General features: G+C 43.7%; 2 protein-coding genes across 2 annotated transcripts in view; both read left to right on the top strand.

Moving 5' to 3' along the window:
* susd6 (sushi domain containing 6) overlaps positions 1-8,350 on the top strand; it is a 39,077-nt gene extending 30,727 nt beyond the window's left edge. The window contains exons 3-7 of the mRNA XM_080022238.1: positions 1,420-1,614; positions 2,190-2,384; positions 3,451-3,589; positions 4,172-4,752; positions 5,973-8,350. Coding sequence (XP_079878364.1) covers positions 1,420-1,614; positions 2,190-2,384; positions 3,451-3,589; positions 4,172-4,752; positions 5,973-5,998 — 1,136 coding nt within the window. The 3' untranslated portion in view covers positions 5,999-8,350. The remainder of the gene's footprint in view (positions 1-1,419; positions 1,615-2,189; positions 2,385-3,450; positions 3,590-4,171; positions 4,753-5,972) is intronic.
* A 1,199-nt stretch (positions 8,351-9,549) lies between these two features.
* On the top strand, positions 9,550-24,530 carry srsf5b (serine and arginine rich splicing factor 5b). The gene is made up of 8 exons (XM_080024395.1): positions 9,550-9,629; positions 9,838-9,964; positions 10,065-10,135; positions 12,282-12,434; positions 20,762-20,834; positions 22,414-22,487; positions 22,824-22,931; positions 23,129-24,530. Exons 2-8 carry the CDS (start codon positions 9,839-9,841, stop codon positions 23,643-23,645), a joined length of 1,122 nt encoding a protein of 373 aa, XP_079880521.1. The 5' UTR covers positions 9,550-9,629; position 9,838; the 3' UTR covers positions 23,646-24,530.
* Positions 24,531-25,402: the final 872 nt, after the last annotated feature.

Here is a 25,402-nt window from a genome sequence, read left to right as displayed (position 1 = left end):
ACTTGAAGCTGCTCACCCTGTCAACAGAAGTCCCATTAATCACCAAGGGTGTGTGCGTCCTCGATTGTAATCCTCGCCTAAAGTCCACAATCAGCTCCTTAGTTTTGCTGACGTTCAGGTGGGAGCGATGCTGTCCGCTAACGTAGCCACAAAGCTCACCGCTCTGCCGTTAACTCGCTGACGTCACTTGAACTTGATTGGATCATGTCCCAGTCTACGTCAGCAAGTGCGTCCTGAGGCGCAGCCTCTGATTAGTCCGTCCACCGCTTCACTTCCCTCGTCACCACCAGTTCTCGCACGATCAGAGGGCTACGTCAACGGGAACCAGCGAGATTGTGGCGTGGTCAGATTTCCCGAAAGCAGGGAGCGAGACGGTCTTGTATCTGTTCTTGTAAGGTGTGTAACAATGGTCCAAAGTTCTATCTCCCCTGGTGGCACACGTGATGTGTTGGTAGATCTGTCGCCGCGGAACACGGAGAAGGACTCGGCTGGACGGATGGCTTCATCCGGCACCAGTGGGTTCAACCATGTCTCCGTCAGGCAGAGGACGCAACAGTTCCTTGTGTCTCGTTGGAATTTAATCCTCGCTCGAAGTTCATCCATCTTGTTCTCCGGAGACTGAACGTTGGCAAGAAGGATGATTGGCAGAGGTAGACAGTAAGGTTGTGTCCTCATTCTGACCCGAATGCCGCCTCATTTACCACGGTGCTTCCTCCGTGGGCCGGCTTGTGGAACAGCGGCTCCATTTTTGTTGTTGTTGTTGAGCGTGTTCGCGCGTAGAATTTCAGTAGGCCACTCTACTTCCACAGATAGAAAGTCCCAAAGTTCTTCGTTTAGGGAAGCTTTTATATCCACGAGTGCATGGCGGCCATAAGATATAACTGACGATGCTTTTTTGGCGGACATTATGATAAAAAACGTAAAAAACACTAAAATGTGCAAAAGTCGGCGCTGGCGCAGGCGACCACAAGGGGCGGCGCCACTATCGCCACTACATTGTGGATTTAGGGTACATTCTCCTCCTCATACTCTGCACTTCATGCTTCTCCATTGAGCTGCTGCAATGCCTGAATTTCCTCTTCAGGGGATCAAAGTACTATCTTATCTTATCTTATTTTATTTGTTTGGAAGTTATTCAACCATTTTCTTCTTTAAATACCATCATAGTCACAGATGAATCAAATTAAAACATTTTGGTACAGTGAAAAGTTGGTAATTCTCACAATGTATAGTATGTCAATATGAGCGATATACAATCATAGCTATCTCATAGAACTCGGATCACAACCATATTGAGACAAATTGTGTTCCTTTTTGTATCCAAATTGACTGGTCACATCCTTCCCAACACCAGCCTAATAAACGACTAATTTTACAGAAACGCAACATTAGTTTTCAACCCCGATTCCTTGCCCCCAGGATGTCCGCGGCCGGATGGCGTTCCGCACGGCGACCTAGTAAACCAGACAGAGGCCAACCGGGGCTCCTTTCCGCCCGGCACCCTGCTGACCTACGGCTGCGATGCGGGCTACACTGTAGACGGGCCCACCACCGTCACCTGCACCGCCTCGGGTGCCTGGTCCCACCAGCCGCCACGCTGCCTCCGTAGCAATGGTGAGCGCGCACACACCTACACACAGGGTTCTTACCAGGTCGTTGAGGTGCTAAGTGTTTAAGTTTCATCCTCAGGCTTTTAAAGTCTCTGTAAAGCAAAAAGAAATGTGTGTTCTGAGTTTGTCACACCACAGAAAAATGTGTTATTAACCACCCAGCTAAATTTGAATTTTTAAAAAAAATCAGCAAGTATATAAAATTAGGTTTCAAAATCGTGGAAAAAAAACGCAGTCCCCTCTGCTCACGCTGGGGGCGTGTCCGCTGAAGGCGCTGAAACCTGACATCCTGAGAGCCGCTGCAGCGAGAGACTCGTTCAGTGAGCACAAAGCACAGTCGCTCGTACACATCTCCTAGCTGAGCTAGATCGCCTTGATAATTTATTATATGATATATTAATATAATACAGTTTTTACACAAAAATTACTTGGTTTACCTGGGTTTTTTGAGTACTAAGTTAAAAGTACTTGAAAGTCCTTGAATTTCATTTTTTAATGCCAGCCCAGAATAACATCACCCCTGTACACACACCTACACAAGCCAATGAAAAAGGATTCTAAAGCCCCCTCCTCCCGCAGTGTGTCTGCCCCCAACGGAGCCCGAGAACGGGGGCTACCGCTGCCACCCGTCGCCCTGCCACCGGCTCACCCAGAAGACAGTCATCGAGTACTTCTGCGACGAGGGCTACGCGCTCAAGGGCGACTACAAGTTCCTCACTTGCCAGAACGGGGAGTGGGACGCTCCCATGCAAATCAGCTGCCGCCTCAGCCAAGGTGTGTGTGTGTGTGTGTGTGTGTGTGTGTGTGTGTGTGTGTGTGTGTGTGTGTGTGTGTGTGTGTGTGTGTGTGTGTGTGTGTGTGTGTGTGTGTGTGTGTGTGTGTGTGTGTGTGAGTATTTTCCCTGAATGCACATTTTTAAGAATGTTCCATCATAAGAAGTCATTTTGGCTTGTGGTCTAATATGTACTGTATGTGTGGAATGTTTTTGTGATTGTTGCGACCAAGAGAGCTTCAGTGGCTCTTCTCAAAACATGCGATGCAATTTGCAAAGTTTCATGGGCTTCTTTGCTGGAAAATTGCAGGAATAATAAAATATATATTTTTCTTTTTTTTAACTATTTTAGACTAAACCAATGTAGTCTAAAATTATAAACATTCTGCAATTCAATAAACAACTGGAAATAGCTTAGTACTCATCTTTTATTTTTTCTACTCAAGTTTGAGTTCAAGTCATAACTCTACAAAATAAACCTTAAATTCAAAGCGCTGTCACCTCAGGGGAAGGGGAGGGCGGGTTGTGGTGCGATTTTAAGCGGTCCATTGATTTGACCGTTTAATGGGTCTCTGCAATTTAGCCAAATCGCACAGTCTTGCAAATATCACAGAGGTTATGTATTATCATTATTGGGTTTGCAGAATCTGGATTTCCTGGAGGGACTGAGACATTAAGCAAACCTAAAAACCAGGCGAGAAATATTCACTTGTTACGCTAGGAGTACCAATCGCTTTTGGTGCTTTTTCTTGACTGCATTACAGAAGGCAGAGTTCATCTCACTTCAGCGGTATCAAGGAGGCTAGTTGTTTTGTAAATTGCCTGTCACCCTGCTGGCATAATTTTTTTCCCCACTTGTGGTTGGGAGGAAGAAAATAGATTTGTTTGAGCAGCGTTAATACAATATAACTGCCTACTGAGTGAGTTTGAAAAGGTTCTTCACCACGGTCTTCACCACAAGTCTTCCTCAACTTGTTGAAACAAGACATGGATGTTCGTTAATCTTTGTCCTGACCTATCCCTACTTTCTCTCTCTCTCGCTCTCTCTCTCTCTCTCTCTGTCTCCAGACAAGGAGCCTAGCTCTCCGCTGGGCATGCCGGCGTTGTCCATTGTGGCATCCACAGCGAGCTCCGTAGTGCTCATCCTGCTGCTGGTGGTGCTGTTCGTCCTGCTGCAGCCCAAGCTCAAGTCCTTCCATCACAGCAGGTGAGACACAAACACACACACAGACTTAATTTTAAATTGTATTTAGATTGTAGCTGCTATTGTCCATCTCTCCGTAGCATTTACTGAACCCGGATTTTAATCCCGACCAGAAATGTAAATTTGAGATGTACACACACACACACACACACACACACACACACACACACACACACACACACACACCACACCCACCACACTCACTCACTCACACTCAGGAATCTTGGCTTCACACTGTTCAGCCGCTGTATGCAAATCAGTGGTGTGCGTGCAGGCAGGTAGAGTCGTCTTCCCGCTCAGGCATAGTGAGCGAAACCCGACGAAAAACGCAAACGAAAGAATGCCGTTCCAAGTGGTTAAACCGGCGCCTATTCGCTTAAGATTGGGGTGGAGAGGCGGCCATCTTGATCAAAGGCCAGTAACGATAAGATCAGACGCTGATCAACCTTGGGTTGGAATGCGCAGCAGGGCCCAGCGGGAGCCTGGCCATCAAGGAGATTACACAAACGACTCTAATCACCTCCCTCTACCAGGTGGCACACCATTAAAACTCGCTCTCGCTCTCGCTCTCTCCTCTTTCTCCAGGAGGGAGCAGGGCGTGTCGGGCCAGTCATGCTCCATCATGGTGGAGGGCGTCCAGGTGGCGCTGCCCTCCTACGAGGAGGCCGTCTACGGCAGCGGAGGCGGCGACGGCCTTGAGGGAGGCGCTGCCTGTCCCTCCCCTCCCCCTCCTCCGCCTCCCCCGCCCCCGTCAGAGGCGTCCAGGGTGCCCCGTGGTTCCAGAATCCCCATTGTGTTATCCGAGGGCCCGCCGCAGGGGGCCCACGGCGGTGGCGGCCCCAGCCGAACCCGACACCACCACCACCAACACAGCCACCACCACCAGCAGCAGCAGCAGCAGCACAGAGACTTAGACTTCTGCCTCCCGTCCACCTCCTCATCTTCCTCTTACTCCTCTTCCTCCTCCGCCTCGGCCCGTCGCCACGCCGAGATGGTGCTGGTCCACCCAGCGCCTCCGTCCTCCACCTCGTCGTCGTCATCATGGGCCCGACGGGAAACCCGGGGCGCCTGCGCGGCCCCCTTGCCCCTCCCTCTCCGCAGAGACTCTGACAGCAGCGACCAGCACAGCCTGCTCTCCGTCGCCTCCGGAGACGACTTCTCCGACGGTAAGGTCCAAATGTCTCACCCTCAACATCATTTAGCATGAACTTAGGAATTACGGATCGCAGTTAGAATCTTTTACGTGGGATCTGAGTTCAGAATATCAATCCGTATTGTGTGAAATTTCTGAGAATTCTCCCATTAAATATATCCGTATCTGTTGGTTGAACTCTCTTCACTGCTTATGTTTTTGTGTTTGCTTTTAAAGCCCTTCAACCTCCTTGGGTTTGGGCGGATATATGGAATTAATGCATAGTTCCAGAATTTCCCAAGCCCGGGCCATAAATAAAGTGTTCATGTAAAGTGATCTTATCCTATCTTGACTTAAATCACAGAATTACAATACAAAAGAAAAAAGAACATTTTGAAAAATGTTGAGTTTCAAAACTCTTTTTTTTTTTGCTATTTGTATGTATTCTTGTTTTATTTTTTACTTCACTTTTTATTTTGTTTTCTTTAATTAATGTTTTTGTCTTATAAATGTATTTTTTAATGTTTTTATTTTTTTATTCTAAATAGATGACCTCACCAGAACAAATACCTGGTTCAGGTAGTCCTCACTTAACGACCTACCTGTTTAATGACCGTTCGGACTTAGGACCAGCTCTCTAACCAGTCTGTATTGTACGCTGCCTGCGCAGCGTCTCAGCGTCAAGCCTCTCATTGCACATCACCCTTTATATACTTTATACACTATATATACTATATAAACTTTATACACTATATACATTGTATACACTATATACACTATATATACTATATATACACTATATATACACTATGTACACTACATACACTTTATACATTGTATACACTATATACACTATATATACTATATATACACTATATATACACTATGTACACTACATACACTTTATACATTGTATACACTATATACACTATATATACTATATACACTATATATACTATATAAACTATATACACTATATATACTATATACACAATATATACTATATATACTGCATACATCTGATCTCATCACCGTTCTCAGTCTCAGTGTCGTTCCCGCAGTCTGTCAGCATTCACTACACTAGCGTTCGCAATGGCCACGCCCCCTTACCGTGAAATAACACACTCGCTTAAAGACCAATTCGCTCAATGACCTGTTTGGAGAAATGGAACTCGGTGGTTACGTGAGGAGAACCTATATGTAAAGAAACTGATTCAGATTCTAATCTGCCGTGTCTCCATTTTGCCATTGCAGATATTCCCCTCTTGAAGGAAGCATGAAGCCCTGCGTTGCAGCGGCGGCGTTCCCATCTCCCGACCTCTCTTAGGGAGGCCCGGCTGCAGCTGTCTACACCCCCCTGACCACAGACCCTGCCCCCCTGCCGTCTCTACACCCGTGCACAGCAAAGACTGCTAATCACACACACACACCTCCACCCCCTTCTGTCCTGTCTGTCTGTCTGTCTGTCTGTGTGTGTGTGTGTGTGTGTGTGTGTGCGCGCGCGCGAAGCAACGTGTACAAGTCGTGTGCTTTTTTGGCTATGCATCACGTCGTCGTCCCCCAAAACAAGGCTACAGGTTAATCCTATATCACCGCAGACATGAAAACGTGTTTTGGTTTTTTTTCTTTCTTTTCTTTCAACATTTTTTCTTTCTCTTCTGTTTATTTTGGGTTGATTTTGGATCTTTCCCATCCTGTGAATGCTGCATGTCGTTTCTCCGTCACCTCCCTGGCCCTCGCTCTGGTGATGGCTGGATGCATGGATGGAAACATGACGAGGCCTCAGCGAATCCCTGAATCTGGAATCCAGTTTCCCGACACGTCACGTCACAAAAAAAAGAAAAGAGCAGAAAACAGGACAGCCATGTTTAAAAATAGACACCGCTTCCCCGTTCTTCACTTCCGACGACCAAAGAACAACCTAGATCAGAGTTTGGATTCTTCATTACACAACAAAACGGGATGTGTTTTGGGGGTCTTAAGGTTTGTGGGGGTCTTAGAACATGTCAATTACCGTGTGTGAGTGGGGTTGACTTTTTGAATGCGTTTGCTCTTTATTTATTGTTTGGCATGCAGCTCCGCTTGGTCTGCTTTTTTGATACGTGTGTGTGTGTGTGTGTGTCCCCATATGTCCATCTTTATCTATGTGCGCCACTTGGTCGAGAGAAAAGCAGAGAGAGAAAGAGAGGAAGAATGAGGATGAGCATGCCGGTGCAGAAGCTTTTTGTTTCCCCGATCCAGGAACTGAATTTACGACGGACGACCTGTCGGGCCACGTTTTGTGGATGGAAAAAAAACCTCTCTCCCGCCTCTGACTAAGTCATCCTACAAGGAATCTATGAGGTCTGGTACACCGTGTGTGTATTATTCATCCACCGACAAAATATCAGAACATTTCTGCGTCGGGCGGGAACTTGGGAATCCACATTTTGTTTTTTTGTCGTTGACACTACCGCAGCTGGTTGCAGTAAAGAACCCCCTTCCCGCCCCCCTTTCCCTTCTGATACCAAGAGAACCATTCATGTTGTGTCATTCAGTCACTCTCTTTACATTTTTTTAAAATGACCCCTCATTGGAACTGGTCACCCTGAAAACAGCTTGACTTTGGCCAGATGCATGGAATTCTATTTAAACTCGGCGGAAGAAAAGAAAACAACAAAAACCACAGGTTATTAAAGTTTTAATTTATGTTTGTCCTCGTCGTGGCTACATTAATGCAGGGGATGTTGCCTTAGACTTTGAGGCAACAAGCCTCAGGCTTTGAATCGTTAAGTGTGGTTCACACCAAATGCGAAAGTGGGATCCTCCCCCGAGTGGCTGTCGGATGAAATGTGTCTGGGTTTCACGTCGCAAAATCATGTCAGGGAAAATTTGCCTGACGTCAATTTCCGGTCGTACTGTCAGACCGAAACTTGTCGCATGAATTGAAAAATGTGAACGCGTCCCGGAGCCTCGGCCGCACGCAGAAGCTCCGCACCGCAGCGCATCGTAGCCTTTCGCGTGCAGCGTCCAACTCTCCATAGGAATGAATGGGCTTTCGGTTTGTTGTTGTCGTTTGTCCTTTGTTAGGTGTGAAATGGGCTCAAGCCAAGTATTTTATTTTGTTTTATATTTTGTTTTGCGGTGAAATGACGCGGCGTCTTCTGTGTTCCCAATGGCCTTACTTATTTCTTTTTCTATGCATAAACTGGTCTTGTTTGTGTATCAGCGAGTGGATTTTGTTTTTGTTGAGTCAATTTTTTACAGTTGGATTTGTTCAGAACAGGGCAAAAAAAAAAAGTCCCGTCCCCTCTCCAGCATCTGTCCCTTTGTTTTTACTTTTGCTACAAGGCGTTTGAAAAGGTTTCGGGATTAAGACAAAAAAAACGCTCGAATCTCTGTGGCCAGAACCACCGTTGTACGGTGTTGCTTCCCCCCGACAAATAATAATAATAATAATAATAATAATAATAATAATAATAGAAAAAAAAGTTACGTTTCATTCTGTTTCACTGCTTTTTTTAAATTTTTGCTTTGGTTTCTTCCTCTGTACATGCAGTGGGTGTCGATATAGTAATTTAATATTTGTATAAAGTTTAATTTAATTTTACAGTGTGTATATAACTTTCTTATTAAAGCTTTCTTTTAATGTGTGGCCGATCAGAGTTTGTTTATTCAATGCCGGGTATAACTGAAAATGGTTTCTGGAAATAAAACATCCGTCACACTTCCACCGACTTTTTGGATGTGCTGTTGGGGCGTATCCTGGCTTGTCATGATTCTTGAGAAAATAGTTTTGGACATTGTTCTTATAACATTTTGGCCGACTTCCAGTCCAATGCGACTTCTAGGAAATGGGTCACAGCCACTACAAAAATGAACACAACCCATATCATCACCATATTATAACTTCCACAAACATCCACCAGGAGCCCAATTCCGCTTTTAAACAATAAAAGAGACTTATTTTTGTTGCAATATACAGTAGCGACACATTACCGTGCAGCTCGGTCGTAATAGTGTCTTTATTCGGCCACTAGATGTCACCCTCTCGCAAAAGAAATTCATTTATATTTTCAGTTCAAAGGGTTTTTTTGGCATGGGAAACATGTTTACATTGCCAAAGCAATTGGAAAACAAAAATAAGAATATAATTAATATAAGTAAAAACAATATGAGTACAATAATTGTAGATAAACGAAAATACGGACAGCAATTTGTAAACATTGCACTTGCACAAATATAACCAGGCAAAGATACGGCTAAAAAAAGATCTCTATAAAAAAAGTGCGTGTGTGTGTGCGTGTGCGTGTGCGCGTGTGTGTGTGTGTGTGTGTGTGTATATATATATATATATATATATATATATATATATATATATATATATATATATATAGAGAGATGGATAGATTTATACACGCAGACACAAGAAATGCAGTGCATATAGATCAAGGAAAATTACACTCGCATATAAAAATATAAATAAGAAAATATACTTTTACTATATAAATATATATGAATAAAATAGACATAATAAATAGATTGGGAAATGCAGAAATACAAATTTCCTTCCACTAGGCCATCCGCTGTTGTACAAGAACTAGTATCATATTTCTCCATCCCATATATATAAATATATTTATATTGTAATTAAATAATGTAAATATATAATAAAACCAGATAAGGATGAAATCATTGCATGTATTTTTTTTAAATTAAAATAAATAAATAAAATCAAATAAAAAAATCAAAAAAAACATATAAGCCTCACTGTCATAACCTTGTGGCGGGGCGACACCTAGCGGCCGTATCGCGTCAGCACAAGACGCTGCTTTTCTGACGCCTTTTAGAACGAAAAGTAAACTGACTCCATTTTGCTCCGCTCACAAGTCACGGTTTAGGTACAGCTACGGTTTTCTGGAAAGCCTAAAGGTAAGATTACTGCAAGGAAACCGCTCTATCAGATACCAACCACAACTAAAATGCACGATGCGGCTTAATACGTGGACAATGGACCTTTGGTCGTCCGTAGTGCGGGAGAAATAGCACCGCAAGGCCGCGTCCGCGTGTCGAGGAAGACGGCGGAGACGGCACAATGCGTTTTGTTTTCTGGATAAATGGGAGCTTGTATTTGTTGTAGAATGAGCGGCTGTCGGATCTTCATCGGCCGCCTGAACCCCTCGGCCAGGGAGAAGGACGTGGAGAGGTTCTTCAAGGGCTACGGCCGGATCCGAGACATCGACCTAAAGAGGGGCTTCGGCTTTGTGGTGAGTCCGCTCAGCGCTCCATTCATTCCCGGGGACGGGGATCCAACATGGAGGGCTTCGTGTTTCCTACTCCTTAGCGCTGCGATGGTGTGTTTTGCAGGAGTTTGACGACCCCAGGGATGCAGAGGATGCAGTGTATGAGCTGGACGGCAAAGAGCTCTGCAACGAGAGGTAGGCCGCTCCACCGCTCAACACGGTCGAATTATTTGGGAAATATCGTAGTAAATAAAGCTGCAGGCGGCAATGCACGGGCTCCAGCTCAAGTCGCAGCAATTGCACCAATGGTAGCAAGGGATCAACTAAAGAGCAAATGAAGAGAACTTTAGGATAATATTTTTTAAGGAATCCAGGGAATGATTTTATTTTTCTACATAAAGTAGTGTAGAAGTCACAGCCAAAAGGCAACGAAGATTGCACTATAGCGCCCCCCAATAGATGATTCCTCCCACATTAGACAGATTAATAGAAGACGCACATGACCTTCAAATTAAATTCAATTTAATTGGCTGATGGCGGCCATTTTGTTTATTTTGCCCAAATTGGTAGGAGGTTGAAAATGGTGGGAAAACTGTGAAGCAAATTGGGGTCGCTAAGCGTAATAGACTCGGCATGACCCAAGGAATCCATGGGTAGACGGACGTAACGTTATACCGCGGTATCAACATATGCCACATTCTGTGCCGTAGGCCTTTCCCTGGAACACCGGGCTCACGGTATACATTTATGCCTCAAAATTGAAGATGTGAACTTTAATTCACCCTTACCTTGTGTTGCCACTGCGCGGTAGCAGACGGCCAAATGTTGTAATAATCCATCCCATGAGTGACGTCCCAAAGCGCCCCGTTGCGCCATCCTTGTTTACACTTGTTCCCATGCACAGCCAAGTAACGCAAAGCACTGTGATGCAAAATATTGTCGTAAAGTGTTTGCTTACCATGTGTGGTATTGGTTTACCATGTGTTTTTCCTTTTTTATATATAATGTATTTATTGAATATACAGAAAACTAAGGGGAATACTGATGCAAGAATTTAGTTTCAATGACCAGCGGTTCAGAAATGATTAGACAGAACCTAAAAGTGTTTGTTATAGCGCCACCATCTGGCAGATTGATCTTTTTATTTTTATTTTATTTTTTATGCGTTTCCTAGTTTTGGAACATGTCAAACTTATCTTTCAACTTTGATGTCTGGGGGTTTCACGTTTTCTGAGCGCCAGCCATCTTCAGTGAGAATAGGATCTGTAATAATGAATATAGCTCCATGGCAGAAATGGATTGGGTTCTGCTAAATGAGAAAGAATGAACAAAAGAAGTGACATTGTGCACAGTATGTTCAGCTATTTTAACACCTTGCACTTCTCTAGATCGACCTGGATGGAAGCAATGAGCCTTGTGCCATGGTCAAGATACACGACTTGCAACAGGCAGATCGCAGTACTGTTCACACCACACAACTCTCTGTCTTGTGATCCGGAAACTTGAAGTCGTTTGTCATGGTTTCACACTACATGACTGATCGGCTACAGGGGGGTCACACATTACAAGACCTCTCACCGGGAGGAATCCCAGATGAGGCTGTCAGGTCTCCAAACTACATTTTGTCACAAAAACACATGCAAAAAGTGACACTGGAAACGATGTGTTACCGTGACAGGATTATTATTTTTTTATACGATTCTTGATCACTGATAACAACAAAAAACAATAAAAGCAGAATTTTAAATAACAAATAAATATATATTAAAAACCTAGAGAAGAAAAGGAAAATAGGTACCTTGTGTGTTCCTGGGTGCTGCTCCATGCACTCCCGTCTCTCCTTCTCGACTCCCCCCGTCACTCCGCGTCTGCCTGTCTAAACCTGCTTAATTTCTCACCGGCGTCTGCGAGTGCTAGGCGGGCAGATGGATCGCGTTGTGAGCAGTTCACACCCCACGCTCGTCACTCACGGGAGTGCGCTATGATTTTACGATCTAAAGCTTTGCTCGGCGATCTCCAAAAACCTGTCGGCGAGTGTCTGAGCTCGGCATTAGACTGAAAGTGCTTATTATAGTGACCACCGTGGGCCAAAAGGTGTTATATTTTGTGCCCCAGTGATTGGTTGGGACTGGTTAAATGGCTGGATTTGTGCCTCGCAAGTTGTGCCATGTGGACAGTACAAAAAGCAATACCTTAAAGGTAGACTCTGTAATGCGATTCTATTTCAGCCCGATTCAAGCAGGGCAATATCAAATAACGTTATAGGGTGTCAGTGCATCCATAGTAGATGCTGTTAACAAAATGAAGATGATACATTATTTTCTTCCTGTATTTTCCTTAGGGTGACCATCGAGCATGCCCGCGTGCGGCTCCGCGGGGGCCGAGGCCGGGGAAGCGGAGGAGGTGGGGGAGGCGGAGGAGGAGGCGGTGGTGGAGGTGGAGGAGGAGGCCGCTTCCCAGATCGCTACGGCCGCGGTTCCCAGGACGGTCGCAGGTAGGAGCCACTTCCCCAAAACTGGTCCCACGACGTATGTGACCCATTGCAGACTTAAGGTTCATTTGGTGGTTTTTGACTTTTTTTCGGCATCATTTGGAAGTGAAGAATCCGCTTCACAACAAGGTGTCACTTGTGTAAATCAAGCAAATATTTTTAAAGCCATGACTTGTTAATGACAAGGGTGTGGCAAACTGATTCTGAGATAATCACCTTCAAAGTTTTCCCCCACACTTGGCTTTATTCAGCCAGCTCCCAGAAAGCAAATGGTTGGAGGACCAACACAGCCACATGGCCACTTGACACCCTGTTGAATGAGTCTTGACACCCTGCTGAGTGGGGCAATCTCTGCATTGTTCTTGTAATTTGAGGGAATGTTGAACAGCGTCATCGACACACAACCTTTTTTTTTAAAAAGGCTTTTTTTATTTTTTTTATTTTTTATTTTTTTTACAGTAAGAATATACAGTACATGTTTTATGAAAGAGGAATTATTTAGGAGTTTGAAAATGTAAAAACACAACAAAACGTAGAGAATCAATAATAGGAGTCTTTGTATATCAGCCTTGGAGCATCGATTAATGTATTAATGTGCGTATGTCAAATATCTTCAAAGTTGTTGGAGTCATTATGTTGGTTAACCCTATCCCAGTTACACTCAGAGCCTGTTTGGGGCCTCTTTTTTTTTCCCCACTGCATTTGCAGGTAAATTTGAGAATCTTGTGCATTGCTACTTGTTCATAATCTGCATCACCAACCTCAACCCACTTCACGTCATCAACTTCTTCGGTTGTAACAACAACGGGTGTGTCATTGGTCTCCTCCGGTGGTTCTTGAAAATATTCTGTTTCATCGTCACATTCAGTTTGAAATCCGCTGTTGGAAATCTTCTCCCAAGTTCTGTATCGGTTTCAGCATCTCTGTCGTTCTCTGGGTCGCTGTCGGAGAACTGACTATCATCGCGGAAAATGAAGTCCAATATGCGCAGCTTACACTGACTTTGATCTATCGCACTGGTCAGGTTAAGGTCCGCAATATGATTTAGACCCGCCACCCGCTTCTCCTAATCTATAACAACATGGAGACGAAAGTTTTCACAGACAAGTGAAACCGGATCCTCGGCTTGTTTACGGAAGTGACGTCAGCGTGACTTCGGTGGTAGACGTTGGTACACGCCCCCTCCACAATGATGTCTCCGTGTGTGTGTAAAAGTAGCACTATTTCAAGGTTGAACTCTCTCAAAATGGTTTTACATTGTGACTTCACATCACATGGAATATGGAGGAATGATCTCCACCCGGACAGTCGATTTAAAGGAAACGATCAGTCGGCGTTGTTCAGTGTCTCGTTGAGTCAACTGTGTTTCCCCATGTAATCTATCGGGAATATTTAACTCCACGGTTTAACATTTGTCTACTATTTAGAAATAAAACTCGGTTTGAAAAGTACGTTGAGAGATAAAAAAAACAAGAACACGAATCTGGAAAAATATCATTTTCCTTCCTTCTGTTTTTTCAACTTATTTGGCTGCTCCTGGCGATTTTAGAAATGCGTGAGATGGCGGGTTTTGTGCGGTGGGTCACATATGGAACCCTCGAGAGACCCTTCGCTACAGAAAACTTTCCAAATTTCCTGAAAGTGGCATGTGGCCGACTGATATGGATTTTCTTACCGATTTTAAGTCACAAATAATTCTGATAACTGATATCTGCAAAAAAAATTTAATTTTCATGATAATCACATTTTATGTGTGATCACAAAATACATATGTTCAATAATAACTTTCTCAAATAAAATCAGTTTGAACCATTGAAATAATTAACTAACTACCAAATTATTTTATCATAAAAAACGCTAGCACTCTGTCCAGTGTCCTTTACGGCATAGTGTGCACACCTTTATTTAACAAATCTGAAAATATATAATATAAAATATATATATATTTATTTTTTAAATCCCTCATCTTAATTTGTTACGGTTCTTCATTATTGTGTCCTTAAAGTTAGAACATTGCTCTCTACTACTTGTCCTCAAATAAATGCAAGTCCAAAGAGAAGTGCCTCACGGTGTCTCTGTGGAAGGAAATTACTCATCGTTGGAAGTTCCCAACAACAAGGTTCCATTCGAACAGACTAAACACTGCATGTGAAAGCCCTCAGAGACATTTCATCAACTTTATAATCTTTTGCGAGTAATATAAAATGGACACAATTCAGACCTGTTGCTTTGCAGCTGCAACAAACTGCATGTTTGAGGACACAACGCTCACTATTTTGATGACTTGCAACTAGGGCTGCTCAATTATGGCAAATCAAAACCACGATTATTTTGATCATTTTGATATCACGATTATTTTGATCGATATTGACATCACGATTATTAAACACAATTACTCACTGGCTTTGGAAACATCCTGCATTTATTGAACTTAAAAAAAAAAAAATGATTTTGACACTGTTTATTATTGTTCTTTATTCACTGTGGAACAATAATACATGAAACTGTCCCTGTGTTCCAATAAAATGGGATGGTCACCAATTTTCAGTTTAATGCTACCTGTACCTCTCACTGAGTTTTAGTAGGACCAAAAATCGAACTAACATGGAAATATCCAGTTCAAACTTCAAATGAGTCTCTTTCACTTTTAAGTGCAAATATACAGTGGGGCAAAAAAGTATTTACTCAGCCACCAATTGTGCAAGTTCTCCCACTTAAAAAGATGAGACAGGCCTGTTATTTTCATCATAGGTATACCTCAACTATGAGAGACAAAATGAGAAAAAAAAATCCAGAAAATCACATTGTCTGATTTTTAAAGAATTTATTTGCAAATTATGGTGGAAAATAAGTATTTGGTCAATAACAAAAGTTCATCTCAATACTTTGTTATATACCCTTTGTTTGCAATGACAGAGGTCAAACGTTTTCTGTAAGTTTTCACACACTATTGCTGGTATTTTGGCCCATTCCTCCATGCAGATCAGTCCATGAGCACAGTGTTGGGCCGATCCCTAAGCTGAACCTAACACGCCACATGGTACGGTCACACCTCCGGTGCACATGCTCTACAACAGCCTGCCTAAGTGAGTTTGGCGAAGGGCAAAATCGCAGTGCTGTAAAGGAAAGGGGTGTGCTGGATTTATAACAACACCAAACAGAAGCATCATCACGAAACGTAATGCTTCACAATAATCGGTTTATCTTGATTATCTTGTTTTCATAATCGTTGAAAGTCGTAATCGTAATTGAGAGTAAAATTTGATTAATCGCTGAGCCCTAGTTGCGACTTGACAGAAAATAAATGACTTGAGACTCAACTTAGACTTCGACTTTATTTATTTTTTTAGAAGAAGAAATTAATCAGCTTTTATAAAATTAAATAACTTAATAAAAGCTTATTTATTTCTTAATTTCTTCTCAATCAAAAAAAATATTTTTTACGTTTTTTTTATTACATTTATTTCACTGAATATCAGTAATTATAAAAATTCAATTTGTCATGTTTTTTGAACAGGTTAGATTGGCCAGTAATATCATTATTAGACAGGTAATACCTTTTTCTCTTTATAAAGACCGGATACTGCAGGTAAAACTGCAGTATCTTGGGGAATACAAAAGTGACTTGACCTGTCCAAGGAAAAATGACTTGGGTCTTAATTGAGACTCGGACCAAATGACTTGAGACTTACAGTACTTGTACAGGCCTGGTCACATGTCAGGTTAAAACCCCGGCAGCGATGATTATAATGTTGTAGTAGGCCTATCCCTGCAGTCTCCACTAGCTTACTATCGACACTGACAATCCTTTAATGATTTTTCAACTTTCTCCAAGATTACATTTAATCTTCTCTAAAATTAAATGTCCACAGATGATTATAATCTTCATTCAAGATTAAGTTAAGCAGTGGAAAGTTATACGAACATTTTGAACTTTACTTCTTCTACTCATGGCTTCTGGATCTGTTCATGCAGGGTCTAACCATTGGTAGGATACAAGCTTTATCGGCACTTTATCGATAGAATTTCAACCGATACCGATAGTTCTTCGGAAGCCATATATTGGCCGATATTATCAGTCTATCGATAAATTGGTCGGGCCCTGTTTTTAACATCCAGGTATTGTATTACCCGTGTGTGTGTGTGTGTGTGTGTGTGTGTGTGTGTGTGTGTGTGTGTGTGTGTGTGTGTGTGTGAGACAAAGGGCCTCAATGAGTAAACATCGAGTTCAACTACGTCTTTACATCTGCTTCGAGCGTTCGGAGTTCCAAATATAGTTTATTCAGGTAAGACACCATTTATATAGCCCTCCAGACATGTTGGATAACTCCCGGTTCATGTCAACATCATTATTCTCTGGTAGGGCATTTCCGTTGCAGACTGGAACAGTGAGTCTGTTTGCTGATCATTCTGCAATTACCGCAGGTACAGATGTTACTCCTTCCAAATGACATGTTTGCTGCGGTGGTCAATCCGGCCCAGGGCGGTATTAGGGAGGGGGTGATTTGGCATTCATACTGCAGCTATGCGCACTAGCTGCAGTGCGCACCAATAACCACCAGGCGGCACATGTGAGCGTTCCAGGCAGATAGATGTAACGTGTGTGCAGTCAAGTTGTCTAGAAGCAGATAAATCTATGATGGACAGATAGATCAGACCTTATAGGGAGAAGAGGTGAGAGCAGAGAAGATATTTGAGAGGTAATTGTTTTTATTGAAAGTTTTATTTTTTTTAATGTTTTTCAAATCTATTGTTTTTTGCACAGAAATTAACAACATACACAGTTGGCAGTAGTGTAAACACTCTTCTGTGGTTATCTATTGCAAACCCCACTGCAGCCCACTCCCACCTGTTCTTGTAAAACCCACCACTACTCGCACCATTTCTCGGTCCCTTCCCCTCTTGGTGGTCAGTCCCGCTACCCCATCCACCTACCCAGGAGTGTCATTCACACACATTCATGCCTGGACGGAGGAGAAAAGGAAAACGTTTTATTTTAAATATATAAATAAGGAAAATAGAATAAATAGAGGGGGGGTTGTGTTCAGCTCAGTTATTTATTTGTTGATTTCTTCATTAATAGCCAGGGTGTCAATTAGGGATGCAATGGTACACGGTATGTTATCAAACTATTCGGTACGCACACTTGAACCGCAGTATTATGGCATCAGGGTAGAAATGCACCGGACCTGTTGGCAAAGTGTACAGGTGCGGCGCGGCGTGCAGTAAGTGCTGCTTCCTATTGAAACCACTGTTGGAGCTCCACCAGCAATGTCAATCGTGTGGGGCAGCGCGGCATTTCTCTATTTTCGTGCGAGAGCTTTATTTTTTCCCCCCGAATTGTGCTCAGCTATATGAGCCTTTTTCAATAGAAAAACAAGATAAAATCACATAGTAATATTTTAGTGAAGGGTGCAATGAATCACCGTGTCCAGTCGGAAAATAACCCCCTGGGATGGCCATGTCCCTCTTTATTTTAAACTTCTCTTGAACCATTCTTTTGAACGGCTCTTTTGTAGGAGCAAAGGAACTGAGTCTCACTGGGTTGTGAGCCCTTCTTTTTACAGTTTTACACTTTTATGTTGTGTTTGTTTACGTTACCGTCTCCTGCCACCGGCAAATGTTTCCCCCTCCGGGTAGGAGATATGCCTATGCTCCTCCCTCCCCGGGAGGTGCCTAGCTGTAAGGGAGCGCAACCACTGTCACATCAGGTTCATAAAGCGAAGACACACACACACACACACACACACACACACACACACACACACACACACACACACACTCTAGTCTGAATGTGAGGTTTTATTGTAGTTATTTTACTATTTTTATTTATGTGTAAAAAACAAATACTGTTTATACCTGTTCTGCACAAAAATAATTAACTAAAGTAGTGGGTTTTATTTAGTTGTTATTGTGAAATGTTTTTAAAATATTATATAACGAAGTAAATAAAATAATTAACTGAAATTAATATTAGAATTGTCCGCTAGCCTGGACAATTCCCCTGCAATCAGATGAACTTATGCAATATATAACAACCCACCAATGAACTTAACCCCCCCCCCCTCCAGTCATACACACAGAGCCTTAGATTAGTTATTTGTTGCAACTACTATAAAACAATTTTTATAAAACCTTTTTAACTTTAAAAAAAAAAATTATTTTCTTAAATATAAAGATACCTAAACCGTACAGTGACTGTGGCCCCAAAACCGTGATAAATACCGAACCGTGAGCCCACTTTACCTTTGCATCTCTAGTGTTAATACAGTATGTTCTAAAAAGGATTGCCAGGTTTTATGGAATGCCTTTAGTAGGGCTGTCACAATTCTCCAAATCCACAATGCGATTAGGCTTTAGATTTAAGGTCACAATTTGATTTACTATTTAAACTTTTTTTTTTTTTTTTTTTTTTCCCCAGCACTGACGTCTATGCCATTGTTAGACTATAGAGTCTTGATTTGTAAAGCAAAACACTTATAAGTAACTTTTATTTACAATAACAAATTAATAATTAAAAAAATATATATGTGAATAGTTAAACAACACACCTAAACAGTTAAGAGCTTAAGCTAAACCAGACCTTAGAATAATAAACAATAAGTTACTCACCAATATAGCAGAAACGCCTACTATTTTTGCCAGAGGGAAACGCTGGTAGTAAAAGGCAAAATACTACCTGGAGCTCTGATCAGAGCAACCTTTTCTCCAAACAAAGCAAATAAAAGCTCTAGTTGTATTTAAGTTACTAATTTTCCTCCTGCTGCTCTGCTGTGGAGCAGATCACTGCTGGGAAAAAATCCCGCCCATATTCTTACGGCCCAGTGTTTTTGTCCGTTTTTTTTTTTTTTTTTTTGTTCATCATAGCTTGGTCTCTTCGGTAGAGGAACAAAAAAACTGCTAGTGAGCAAATTTTGCACATAAAACAACTTGTATAGTGTTTCCCAACCTTTTTTCTGCCAGCAGCAGCGCACTTTTTACAATGAAATAATCCCACCAAACCCCACTATCCTGTTGCCCACTAAAACGGCGCAAACGTGTGGAACTGTACATATTGTTCTGGCCGACCGATAGTTAGTGGCGCAAGAGTCACAAACACTTTGTTCATAGCAAACTTTTAAATGGGGCAGGACTCGGGAGTCACTCCTACAAAAGAGTTGGGAGAGCTGACGAATCTTCGACTCCACAAATTCAAAATAATCACTGAGGACGAAATTAAAGGCCAAGGCAAAACAAGGCCATGGCATATACATTCATATTGAATCTGAGGGATCTATACTTTTGCATTCCACCAAAATAAATCATTTTGGCAGAATTTAATATTTCTTAGGAGAATTCCGTTCACAATTCAGACCGACTCTTCGGACTCTTGTTCGTCGTTCAGCAACTCCTCCCTCACTCCCCATGCTCTACACCAGGGGTCTCAAACTCAACTTACCTGGGGGCCGCTGGAGGTAGAGTCTGGGTGAGGCTGGGCAGCATCAAGTATTCCACAAAGAAAGGGTTTCAAAAGTACAACTTCTTTCCCTTTCCTATTTCAACACTCTGCTGTCTTTATTAGGTCACTGGTTACTCTTGTTGAGTCCGCCCACTTCCTAAGTCCTCTGTACCTTGCACTGGGTGACAGGATATATTTTCCTTCCACTTAGTGTCACTCCGGAATCACGTTTCAACCAAGTGACTAACGCGTTGGCTAACTTGTCAACAAACACCACCGGAAGCTGTCACGAGCCTGAGCTATGGTAGCCCATAAGTGATTAAAAAAACGAATAAAACGCCCAGGGCAACGACTCGCACAACGACTCGGCAAAAAGGTGCGTGTGAGAAAAACGCGTGGGCTGCACTAACACTAAACTTTGATGTCAAGGAGGGGGCCACAAAATATCGTCCCGCGGGCCGCGAGTTTGAGACCCCTGCTCTACACCAACTGAATCAAATGAACAAAGAGTCTGGGAATTGAACCACTCTTCAAGAACCAAATCTCAATAAAGAGTCGTACCTTTCATCTACTTATAGTTCACACTTTCAGTGAGAAATATGAGCTGAGCTCCTATACTGCTATACTGACTTTGTACAGCCTTGCATTTTTGATCTTGCAACAAAGAGTTTCCATTATTCATCTTCAGTGTATTTTGAAACATTTTCACACCTGGCAAACTCCCACGGCACACTGGTTGAAGAACACTGGTATGGTGGCGTCAAAGTCATGTTTTCAAGAGTGAGGTAGCGATAACACAAAACAGTATTTTGGGTGGAGGGGGGTCTTTTAACCATCTGTGTTTATGGATATGATGTCTAATCCGTCTGTTCTCCCGCCTCCTGCATTGCAGTCGGAACCCGCCCCCGACGCGCACCGAGAATCGCCTGATCGTGGAAAACTTGTCCTCTCGCGTCAGCTGGCAGGTGAGAGTTTGGCACCCCCCCGCCCCCAGCCCCCCAACCCCCCTAACATTTCCCTGTAACACACACACAGTAAATAAGGCTAGATCTCTGCTTTTAGCCATTTCAATCAGTTTTCCATTTGTTTTCTCCTAAAGACTTAAGTGCTCCTATCGCACTGCTGCTAATAATCCATGACTTGAGAGTAAAGAAAACTAAAGCAAAAACACATACATGCAAACATACGTTTATTTTTATTTGATTTTTTTCCATTGTTGTCCAAAGGTTTTTAACCAATTCTTCACCCCTTTATTTGCCAGCCTGACCGTTGAGTCGTGCGGAAGAGCTCGCTTATGGTGGAGTTGACCCTCTGTCGAGGTCCTTCCCTCTGGGTTGAGCCCGTGCTGTCAGCCGGTGTGTCCCACTCCTAGTTGACGCCCGCTGGCCAATGTTGAGCGCTCGCTCGCCCTGATGTGTGGTGCGAGGGGGCGAGCGAGAGGGAGGGCGCAAACGTACAGTGTCGTAGAGAGGAGAGGAAAGAGCGAATGAGAGTCACTGGAGGCGAAGGTGGTGGCGGCGGCCAGTCGACTGATGGTTCGTTTCGAATCCCCGAGAGGCTCCGATGTGTCGACTGGTCAATCGACCGGTCAATCTATCTCTACTCCACCCCCTCCCCCTCCCCCAGACCCATTCTTCCTTCCATCTATTCATCCATCCACCCCGCCCCTTCCCATCACTGGTGGTCCCGCACACATCGCGAACGACACGAGAGAGCGAGCCCGACAGAGAGAGAGAGAGAGAGAAAGAAAAGAGAGAGAGAAACGCACAGAGAGCGAGCTCTCCCCCTGGTGACCGAGGATAAAAATCGGCCCGAGGTATTGGTGGGCTAGGAGAGCCTGCGGCCCACCCCCTCCCCTCACAAAGGGTGTCGCTCTAAGGTAGTAGTTTCCTCTCTTCCACCCTGTTCACTCTCTTTTTTTGTTTTGTTTTTTGTTTTTTTAACAAAAATACATGAATTAAGATAAATAAAAAATGAGGCCAGGTGCCGATACGGGGGCGGCCCAGGCGCTGAGCCCTGTGTGCCCTCCCAGTAAGGGGAAATGGGGCTCCCAGCGCCGCACGCCGCCCGGGCCAAGCCTCTGCATCCTGTGCAGATGCTCTCCACCTCTGTAGTAATTGTAAAAACAAAACAGCTGCTCCAAGAATCTCTGCGCCTTGCTGTGTCCCGTACTCAGCATGTGGCAGTTTTTGCCCCGCAAATTGGTCAGCGTCGTCCAATTGGCAACAAAACAAGAGACAAAAAGACAAAGAAATTGGATTGTTGTATGTTGACGGACTTGGCCCCACCCACATGATTTGGTTGTAAGTGCTGATGGAGATTCTTGGACTCTACTACTTCCCAATCTGTAGCCGCAGTAGTAGTAGCCTGTCTAGCTCTTTGTATGTATCTAACCTCCTTTCTTTTTGGGTCAATCAGTCTTTTTGTAATTTGTATTATTTTTACGTTTTTTTTTCTATTGACTTTGAGCCTGTGCCCCACTGTCCCGAGCTCCTCCCTAACTTGCTCCCTTCCCCCCCCCGGTGTTCACGTGTATGTGTGTAGGACCTGAAGGACTTCATGAGACAAGCTGGGGAGGTGACATTTGCCGACGCCCATCGCCCAAAACTCAACGAAGGGTAAGAATGGACATCTGATTCTAATCCAGCCTCCGGAGTCGGTCACACCCAGTCTTTAGCCTTCCGTTGGGAGTCGGTCATTATGAATCGGTAGCATTCCGTTCCGATTCGGGAGTCCCCACTTCTGAGCTAAATGTCCTCCATGTAGTCGAATCCAGCTTATATCTAATTTCAGCTGCCAAGACCAAATATTGACATGAATGTGCTGCAGACAATTTTAAATTGCTCAATACCCTTTACCCCAGTTTGCAGTGACTACTAATTAAGGTGCTGCCCAACACATTTCACCTATTATTGTGTGTTTTGATTTTGTCCGTCCCCCCCCCCCCCGTACAGGGTGGTTGAGTTTGCCTCTTACAGCGACCTGAAAAATGCCCTTGAGAAACTGTCTGGAAAGGAAATCAATGGCAGAAAAATCAAGCTCATTGAGGCAGCCAAAAAGAGGTGCGTTTCTCATCTGTCATTGACTCCATCAAGAAATAGTCAAGCTTCTAAGAGGCCAATCGTTCTCACTGCTTTACGTTCATCTGACTTTATTGATGTTTTATTTATGGAAGAGCAAAATAGGTGTGACTATCGTGTTAAATCCCAAAATATTGGTATTGGTATTAAACCCTGGTCCCGAAACATCTCTCCCCCAGGTCCAGGAGCCGTTCCCGCTCCGAGAGCTCGTCGCGATCTCGCTCCCGTGGCCGCTCACCCTCTCGCTCGCCCCGTCGCTCGCCCCGTCGCTCGCCCCGCCGCTCCCGCTCCCGCTCTCGGTCTCGCTCCCGTTCTCGCTCCCGCAGCCCCAAGGCCTACAACCGCTCCCGCTCTCGCTCCCGCTCCCGCTCTCGCTCCCGCACCCCCCGCCCGGTGACCCCGCCCACCGGTGCTGCCTCCTCGCCAAAAGCCAAGGAGCCCGCCAAGCGCTTTGTCAAGGGGGCGGAGTCAGCCGCTGTCAGCACCACCTCCTCTGCTGCCGTTGCCACCACCCCACCCCCCCCTCCGCCCGCCCAACGAGAGAGAGATAGAGAGAGGGAGAGGGAGCGAGACTCCGCCTCCAGGTCCAGGTCCAGGTCCCGGTCCCGGTCCCGATCCAGGTCCCGATCCAGGTCCCGGTCCCGGTCCCGATCCAGGTCCCGATCTCACTCTCCAACTGCCGATGGCCGCCACTGAGACGGCCAACACGCACGCACGCACGCACGCACGGACGCACGCACGTACATACATACATACAAACATATAAACATAATGACCACCACACTTAGAAATCGCACACACTCGTCACACACTGAAATCAATAGTTCCGCCTCCAGGGAATTAACGCTCAAGGAGGCTGGCTGCCAACACAACTCCCCTTTTTATTTTATTTTTACATTTTTTCTTATGTTTGGCGAAAGAGGTGTTTTGAGTCCTATACTTGCATAAATCATAGAAAATGTGAGCTCGTTAGTAAAAATTTGTTTTTTGTTTTTTTCTTGGTTCATTTGTCATTTTTCTGCCCTATTCTCCCAAGCTTCTACCCAGGTGTGTGAGGGGTGTGGGTTTCGGCGGCTATTTTAACTCAAGATTTTTACAAACACAGTCATAGAGCGGTCATTTACATACTTTGTGAACGTCCAAAGATTTGGTCAAAAGCCGAAACTCGGACGGCCGATCAAATTTGAGTTTTCTTGCTGCTGTCACTTCATTTTAATGTTTGGGGGGTTTTTTTTAGGGGAGGAGTATGTAACGCTGTCCCAGTCACCTCTGCCATGTTACAAAGCTACTACAAACATGTCACAGTGTTGCTCTTTTTATGCATCGTATTAGTTGTTAATCTCACGTTTTTTAAAGGGGTTTCGTGCAAAGCAATGTCTTTCCTTTTTTTATTTTTATTTTTTATTTTTTTACGGTGTGTTAGTGTTATTCCGAGAAGATTGCGGTTCAAGTCGAGATGAGTTTGGAAAATTAAAAACCCTTTTGTACTCTGTAATGTATCATTTTGTTTTTCAGTAATTGAGATGATGAGGATGTTTGTAGGGTATAAGGAGGGGGAAAAAAAAAAAGCGCAGACACAAAAAACAATAAAAATGATTTTAACAAAGAATGTGGTGTTTTGAATTGTTAGTAATACATCAAAACAAAAGAGACCTTCCCCACTATCAAGTTGAAAAATATACTGCTGCTACTATTACTGATAACATTATGCTTGATTAGCATTATACCAGACATCCACAATTACAATAACCCTAACATTTTTATAACCTACTACCTAATAATATACCTGATAATATATGCATACATGCATACTTATTACATACATACTCATACATACATACACTCTTATACATACATATAAGATCTAACAAATAAAGGAAGCAATCTCTATGTATGTCCTATTATCTCAACCGTTCATCCCATCTACTACACACTTGACGGGTGTATTGCTGTGGACCTAAGGACGTGCAGTGTAGAATTTGGTGCAATTTGGACACAACGTGTAATATTAATGAACTCGAATAAACAAGCGAATAGTGCAGCCCTGTGAAGCAGCGGGGAGGGGCTTCAGGGCTGTGACTGAGTCACTTACATCCACAGTACAGCCCCAATAGGTAGTCAGGTGTCGTTTTTTTTGTGTTTTGTTTTTTTCCCTGGTGTATGACTTGAATCAGGTAATAAACTCCATATGTAGTCCCGTGAGCGTGTATTTCCCTAGTGTTTCTCACCACGAGTGGCCACGACTTTCACAAGTGCAACCCATACGAGCAGCAGTTCAAGTCAGTGTGAAGTCGCTTGGATGGAGAACAGGCATGTTTTGAATGGGCACAGCACTAGTAATACAGTTCCCTGATGACAATGAAGCTGCTTTCACACATGCACTGCAACCCTGAACTTATCTAGAAATGACCTGGAGGAGCTGAAATGTCTGAATCGGTTGGACCGGATATTAA

The sequence above is a fragment of the Zeus faber genome, assembly GCF_960531495.2.
Source record: "Zeus faber genome assembly, chromosome: 2".
Classification (NCBI taxonomy): domain Eukaryota; kingdom Metazoa; phylum Chordata; class Actinopteri; order Zeiformes; family Zeidae; genus Zeus; species Zeus faber.
This window is presented reverse-complemented; position numbering and strand designations above follow the sequence as displayed.

Excerpts from the sequence above, each read along its gene's own strand:
- srsf5b (XM_080024395.1), top strand. The coding sequence starts at position 9,839 with ATGAGCGGCTGTCGGATCTTCATCGGCCGCCTGAACCCCTCGGCCAGG. Across the intron at positions 9,965-10,064 it reads AGAGGGGCTTCGGCTTTGTG|GAGTTTGACGACCCCAGGGA; the intron begins GTGAGTCCGCTC and ends TGTGTTTTGCAG. Across the intron at positions 12,435-20,761 it reads GGTTCCCAGGACGGTCGCAG|TCGGAACCCGCCCCCGACGC; the intron begins GTAGGAGCCACT and ends CCTGCATTGCAG.